The sequence below is a fragment of the Temnothorax americanus genome, unplaced genomic scaffold, assembly GCF_048541705.1.
Source record: "Temnothorax americanus isolate GAGA-0224 unplaced genomic scaffold, ASM4854170v1 Scaffold11, whole genome shotgun sequence".
Lineage (NCBI taxonomy): Eukaryota > Metazoa > Arthropoda > Insecta > Hymenoptera > Formicidae > Temnothorax > Temnothorax americanus.
The window spans coordinates 683,962-691,336 of record NW_027509242.1 but is presented as its reverse complement, the minus strand read 5'-3'; the positions used below and the strand labels follow the sequence as shown (position 1 = coordinate 691,336).

The window sequence follows — 7,375 nt, the reverse complement described above, 5'->3', positions numbered from 1 at the left end:
ACGATTCACGCGCGTCGAGCGGAGCGACAGCTACGTAGTCGGCAGCCGTTGATCGCGACTCTACTACTCCGGTGCTACCGCGCCGAAATCGCCGAATAGCCGACGACGGTGGCGAACGGAGGACCCGTCGGAAGAGGCAAGAGAACGACGACGACAACGACGGTGGTGGAAACGGGGGCGAAATCTCGCGGCGCCGCGCGCGCTTTCGCCGCTCCGCTTTCGCGCTCCTCCGCATGCCCGGCTGGCGACAGGCGACAGGCGAAGGCGCCGCGCGTGCGGTGGTACCGCGTACCGCTCTCGCGCCCACCGACGTGAGAAACGAATCGAACCGGGTCGCGCGTCCCCCAGGCCCCAGGACCCAGGCCCCAGATAGACGTAAGGGGGGACCGTCAAGTACGCCACGTTGTCGATACGAGAAGGATGCGGGAAAAAAAAATGCAAATTTGCGACAAGCGCAACGGCATGCGACGTGCAGGTATCTTTTGATTGGACAAACTTGAGCGATTAATTAATTTTATTTATATTGTAAGAAAATGTGTGTTTTTTTTTATATTTTAACTAATATAACATTTTTATTTTTAGAAAACGATTCTAATTGGACAGATCGGAATAAGTTATTTGACGGATGCGAGATGAATTCTGCGCAAAAGGTGCCGCGCGAACCAAGGGCGATTTCAACCAAATTTCGAAAATTATTGTTCTCAATCTAATCTTCTCGCGTGTCAAAGAACTGAAACTAATTCCACGTTAACGAAATACTATTATCTGCGATAATATGTGTAGTTAATCAGAATTTGGTCGATTACTCTATAGCCCTATAAAAAGCAATGCAACAGATATAATTTATAGAAACACCGATCTCGGAATAGAGACTTCTTATGGTTATTGGTAGAATTGGGGAAGTAACTAGATAAACAAGCTGTTTTTTAAGCCTTTTTAGGTTCGAGCGACTCCACTGTATGTAAAACAGTGCGATATATTTTTAATTAACGCGATATTTCATTTTTAATCAGTTTCGATAAGTTTTTCTCACAATGCTAAAATTACTCTCGAAACGGGCAATATTGCCAGCGAGCGTTATTCGTAATCTTCGTAATCACATCCGAAGATGTGCAACGAAACGATCCGGCGATTTCGTAAAAATAGTCGAAGTTGGACCACGAGACGGTTTGCAAAATGAGAGGAAGATGGTGCCTACGGAAATCAAGGTTGACTTCATCAATCGGCTATCGGCGACCGGATTGAGGAGCATTGAAGTTACGAGTTTCGTGTCTCCGAAATGGGTCCCTCAGATGGCCGACAACTCGCAGGTCTTTCAACGAATTGAGAAGAGAGACGGTATATCCTACCCAGTACTGGTACCGAATCTGAAAGGCTTGGAGAGCGCTGTCGCGGTAGGCGTGAAAGAAATCGCCGTGTTCGGCGCGGCGTCGGAGGCCTTCTCCAAGGCGAATACCAATTGCTCCATCGAGGAGAGCGTGAGGACGTTCACGGTGGTCGTGGAGGAGGCGAAGAAGCACGGCATCAGGACCCGGGGTTACGTATCCTGCATCGTCGGCTGTCCCTACGAAGGCGAGACCAAACCGGCCACTACGGCACATTTAGCTTCGATAATGTTAGACATCGGATGCTACGAAGTTTCTCTGGGCGATACCGTAGGCGTAGGGTCGCCGAGGAAGATCAAGCGCGTCTTAAACGAGCTGCGCCACGTTTCCTCGAGCAACACGAGTTGTTACGCGCTGCACTGTCACGACACGTACGGCCAGGCTTTGGTGAACATACGCGCGGGTCTCGAAGATGGTGTAAGAGTCTTTGACTCTTCGGTCGCTGGACTTGGTGGATGCCCGTACGCTGCTGGCGCTTCGGGAAACGTCGCCACGGAGGATCTACTGTACTTCCTGCGGGGAGAAGGATTGGAGACCGGCGTAGACTTTGATAAAATAGTGGAGATTGGTGATTACGTCAGTAACGAGCTAGGCAGAGCGAATCATTCGAAGACTGCGCTGGCTGTACTTGCCAAGAAGAGTCGTCAAAAGTGCTGACCGATATTTAATATTATATTTAAGGATACTTTCCAGCAAAAAGCATATGTAGATAAAATTTCATACATATATATGTTTGACTGTCAAATAGAAAAACTCGGGACTTTGGAAATGTTTTATTCGTTATTGACAGTGCGACAGTGTCGCGCAGTGTCTGTCCGATGTGTGCTCTCTTGCTGGAAAGCGTCCCAAATTTTACTAGACGGAACCAAAGCATTTTGCATTCCAAATGACTACCAAACTTATGTATATATATAATATGTATATATAATTTTTTATAATTACCGACATTTTTGTTTGTACAAATGGAATTTTATAACAATATAATATATCAATATTGTACATTGAATCTTAAAAAAAATATAATTGTTACATGTATTGTGACATATTTTAATCTCAGTCAACTGCATTTATTAGCACACCATTTTATGATAAAACCACATTTATTTGAAATAAACATCCACACATTATTTGCCTTCATTCAGGAAATATATAGGGAATATACTCTCTCTCTCTCTCTCTCTCTCTCTCTCTCTCTCTCTCTCTCTCTCTCTCTCTCTCTCTCTCTCTCTCTCTCTCTCTCTCTCTCTCTCTCTCTCCCTCTCTCCCTTCCCCCCCCCTCTCTCTCTCTCTCTCTCTCTTTCTCTTTCTCTCTCTCTTCTTTAAACGATCATTATTGGCATCACTGCTTCTGCTTATAGAGGAACACGTGCGGGTTGAGAATTTGAGAACCTAACCTCGATTCTGCCTCGATAATTGGCGAGCAAGGAGGAAGCTTGATAAAAGTTATTTTTTGAGCAATATTATGCATTTAACAAATTTCTGATAAAGATGGAAGCGAATATCATATCTTGTACCACATGGGTGAAAAAAGGCGTTGCCGCGGCCGTTCCGGAGAGGGTAAATAGTCTAACGATATTTATATTATACCACATTTGTCAGAAACATATATTATTTGATTTTTAGGTTGAATTGAGGCCCGACGAGCTCGAGAAGATTATAAAGGAGACGCAAGCCACTTTGGAGTACGTAATAAAATAATGCATCTCGTGCAAATTATAGTCATCTAAATAATTATATTAATTTAAATAACACAAATTTGTTTATTTGAGTTTGCAACTTTGTATCGTTTTATTTTTATAATATTCTCTAATATTCTCTGTCTTCCGTCGAGAATTCAATTCCTGAGTTTGAATTTTTCAATTTGTAGTTAACTTCAGATTGTTCATCTCCTATCAAAATATATTCTTCGGATAACTTCAATGATTTTTTGAGAACGTTGAAAGGCTCGTACTTCAACCCTCTATTGTACATCTATTGTTTTCTTGCAAGAGCAAGATATAATGTTTAAAAATTAATAAGTTGTAAAAATTGTTTTTATAGAAATATTGACGATTCTGACGAAGATGCAGCTGCCTCCAAAGCACAGTCTGGTACAGAAAGTAAAGGAGAATGTTCAACAGCTGATGAATATAACTTTAAAACTTATGATAATGAATGTAAGGGACAAGTTTTTAAATATTAAATTGCTGAATATGTAATAAAAATGTATTTATATGATTTTTTATCTTTGTTTTGTTTTAGCTGGCAATATGTATTGTCACATCAGTAATTTAGCTACTTTTGCCGGAGATGGCAAAGATCCTCTTGTAACAAACGATGAAGAAGATTCGGATAAAGAGGACGACGTTATCAAGGCTGATGATAATTTGGTGTTGTTTGGGCACGTTGAGGGAGACGCTAGCATCTTGGAAGTATTTGGTTTGTATAATATTGATTAAATAAAGCAATCTTGATGCTAGATAATTTTACTTGAATAATTATGTGTATAGATTTCCTGTGGAATTTACGATAATTTTTTATATAATTGCAGTATACAATGAAAGAGAAGGATCTTTTTACTGTCATCATGATATATTGTTACCTTCGTTTCCATTATGCATAGAATGGCTTAACTATGATCCTACCAATCCAAAACCAAGTGAGTAATACAATACGGCGCAATACATTAGAATTACTTTTAGAGAAATTATACGCTATATTAGCTGTAGAGTAAAAGATACGTGTACTACGTTTACGCGAGCGTTACTTCTTATCGCTCGTTTACGCGGAGTAAATTATCGCAAGTTACTACAAAATCCCGTTTACGCGAAGGACGTATCGTAAGTTACTACAGAAGTAAAGCTCGCGTAAACGTAGTAATAGTTAAAGATTTATACTTGTGTTTTTAGGTAATTTATGCGCTATCGGTAATATGACTCCCATAATTGAAGTATGGGATTTGGACTTAATAGATTGCTTAGAACCTGCCTACAAGTTGGGTCGTAAACCAAGTAAAAAGAAGAATCAAAAACGCATCGGTCACAAAGATGCAGTTTTAGATGTGTCGTGGAATCATAATTATACGTTAGTTACTAATTTCAGAAAAATATAATCGATGCAATAACCAATTTTATAATTATTAAGAACATAGAAATCTTGTTGCAGACATGTTCTAGCTAGCGGTTCGGTCGATCGGACAGTCTTATTGTGGGACTTGGAAAATGGTAAACCTGTGAACAAACTGGGTCCGTTCGGCGAGAAAGTGCAAGCGCTAAAATGGCATCCACAAGAAACCCATCAGTTATTGACAGGTTGTGCAGACAGGTATGTTTCATTATCTTATTACGATGTGAACATTTATGTCATATACATAGATATCTACGTGCAATGTTTTTTTCAGATTAGTAAGATTATTCGACTGCATGAACGAGAAACTTGTTACAAGCTGGAAGGCATCGGGAGAAGTGGAAAGAGTGTTATGGAATCATTATGACGAAAATTACTGTATTGTACGTTTTACATGTGTTTTAAATTTAATTTTCGACATATCTATAACAATTTCTTTGCAGGCTAGCACGGATAATGGTTACATAGAATACTTTGATGTGAGAAAACGGAAACCATTATGGCAAATTAAGGCCCATGAAAAAGAAGTTACGGGTAAATAAATATTTTATTACCCAACTTGTTTTTTTTATAAACATATGCATTATAAGTTCATAAATTTTACTTTTAATTTTTGTACAGGTCTTTCTCTTAGCACATCGTGCCGAGGCCTGTTAGTCTCTTGTTCGAACGACGGTGTAATAAAAATGTGGGATATAGATCAAAAAGATCCTACTCTTATATGGGAACAAACGAATAATCTGGGCGCTATACAATGTCTCGCGGCGAACCCAGATAATGGATTTGTGTTCACTGTTGGCGGAGATAATAAAGAGCACAATTTCAAAGTGCTGGATCTCATGGAGATATCTACGGGTATGTACAAATAATTTCTAATGCATTTAAGTGTCATTGAGTTTGTTGTTATTCTGATTAATAGTACGAGAGAGATTTGTGAACCGCGTCGCGTCGAAAAATTCTGTGAAACTTGAACGAGAAGAGACGATGGACGTCACCGAAGATATGGAAAATATGGAAATCGAAAATTTTTCGGAATCGTCGAACAAAAAAAGAAAATTGAAGAATGTACAGTATAAAGATTGATTACAATTTCTTAATTATATTACATTAAAACAAATTAAAATAAAATTTCATAATAGAAATTGTAAATAAACGACACTTTTTGTTATGCGTTTTTTTATACAGTTAATCTGTAACATTGGCATAAAAATTGTTTAGGATAAATGTGTTTACATATCTAGTTGATTGATTATTAAAACACCTTTCGTTTCCGTTTCTCGAAAACATGATTTATTGTTTCCCTGTTAACAGTGTAATTTTAATCCCGTACATCGTGTAATGTAACATTTTTGTTGAAAATAACGTACAGTATTTTATTCAGGTGGCCGAATTTTTACATTGTACGAATAATCAATATAACGTTCTGGACCTGGAGATCGTTTCGTAAAAAGAAAAATATCTTTTTAATAAAGCAGGCTCCCCTGATTCGCAGTGCCGTGAATTTGTAGTGGGCAACAGCATTTACTTAATATATCGAATGAACAAGAGATTATATAAGATGCACTTAGAAATGCCGAATGCGTTAATTCAAAAGAATTCGAAAATTTAATACAGACTTCAAAATACGTTGTTTACTCGAAATTCTCATGGTCTATACAGGTAGATTTGCGCAATGTAAAAATAAGCAGGCTACACACGTACGACAAAAAGAATTTGTATAACATATGATTTCACAAAATTGTAAAAATATCATTTGCGTGTGATTGTTTCTTTAAAAGTGGTTGATAACCTGATTATTTGTCGATTATAAATCCATTTGTAAAAGCTACGTGCGGTCTTACGCAACAACTCGTTTGATTAAGAATTCAAGATATCGACGATACCGAGAAAGCAAGTCTGGAGGGGGCAGTCGTGAGGATTCTTTTTACAGTTTAATATTACCAAATACTTGGCGATATTATTTCTTCCTCGAGTATACAATCCTTGATTTATCTTATTAATCGCTTAATTACTCTGATAATGATAGATTCTTGTACTTACTTTCATTTTTAATGCAGAATCATACCACAATGATCTCGATAGTGTAGAATTAGAATTTATTTATCGAGCGTAATATTAACAATGTTGTTCTCCGTTAGAAACCTTTTCTGTTCCATTTTATCGGTTTATTTAAATTGCCATGGTCCTTGCGGCTGCGATTTAATTTTGAGTAAATACAAGTGTTCACTGTTATGAAAATTGGTGAACAGTTACAAATATGGTAAAAATAATGAAGTTCAACAATTTGTTTTGTGCGTATACACATTTGCATTTTTAAAGAAAGTGTTACGTCTTTTTATTCCACAGTCTTAATTCGCTTATTCGCTGAAAATGAAATATTATCTTCTTTCTTTCTTTTTTTTTTATCAGGGAGCGTTGTTTGAATATTCAATACGCGAAGTACATGTATATTACATATCTGAAATTTTACGTTCGATCTGTACATACAATTGCGATTAAATATTTTTGGGCATATTATAAATTAATGAATTTAACTGTGCTTGATAAAAATGTAGAATAAATTAACATGGAGATCAGTAGAATAATTTTTCATTATTTAAGTATTTTATGTTTCTCAAGAAAATTCATCTCAGTGACGAATTAGAATGGAATTAGACGTATATATGTACCAGTGCCAGTCATGCTGGTAATCGAATGGAAAGAAAATCAACAATGCTATCAATATTTATATATACATATATATGTATATACAGATATAGACATATCGTCGCACGTCGTTAGTCTTGTTGACAAATTCCGAACAATAATCGCCTTACGACGCGCTCTCTGGCAGTGGTCTCGTAAATTCAATAAAAACCGAGGATATAATCAACTGACTCGTAAAA

The 7,375-nt window shown here is 37.6% G+C and overlaps 2 protein-coding genes across 2 annotated transcripts; both read left to right on the top strand.

Moving 5' to 3' along the window:
• The first annotated feature begins 35 nt into the window (after positions 1–35).
• Hmgcl (hydroxymethylglutaryl-CoA lyase) lies at positions 36–2,441 on the top strand. Its single transcript, XM_077425136.1, has 2 exons — positions 36–475; positions 583–2,441. Exon 2 carries the CDS (start codon positions 1,035–1,037, stop codon positions 2,040–2,042), a length of 1,008 nt encoding a protein of 335 aa, XP_077281262.1. The 5' UTR covers positions 36–475; positions 583–1,034; the 3' UTR covers positions 2,043–2,441.
• A 303-nt stretch (positions 2,442–2,744) lies between these two features.
• LOC143907866 (periodic tryptophan protein 1 homolog) lies at positions 2,745–6,105 on the top strand. Its single transcript, XM_077424914.1, has 11 exons — positions 2,745–2,942; positions 3,009–3,067; positions 3,426–3,541; positions 3,627–3,803; positions 3,916–4,023; positions 4,274–4,448; positions 4,530–4,688; positions 4,765–4,873; positions 4,934–5,024; positions 5,112–5,345; positions 5,410–6,105. Exons 1-11 carry the CDS (start codon positions 2,874–2,876, stop codon positions 5,571–5,573), a joined length of 1,461 nt encoding a protein of 486 aa, XP_077281040.1. The 5' UTR covers positions 2,745–2,873; the 3' UTR covers positions 5,574–6,105.
• Positions 6,106–7,375: the final 1,270 nt, after the last annotated feature.

Excerpts from the sequence above, each read along its gene's own strand:
- Hmgcl (XM_077425136.1), top strand. The coding sequence starts at position 1,035 with ATGCTAAAATTACTCTCGAAACGGGCAATATTGCCAGCGAGCGTTATT.
- LOC143907866 (XM_077424914.1), top strand. The coding sequence starts at position 2,874 with ATGGAAGCGAATATCATATCTTGTACCACATGGGTGAAAAAAGGCGTT. Across the intron at positions 3,068-3,425 it reads GAGACGCAAGCCACTTTGGA|AAATATTGACGATTCTGACG; the intron begins GTACGTAATAAA and ends TTGTTTTTATAG. Across the intron at positions 4,449-4,529 it reads TCGTGGAATCATAATTATAC|ACATGTTCTAGCTAGCGGTT; the intron begins GTTAGTTACTAA and ends ATCTTGTTGCAG.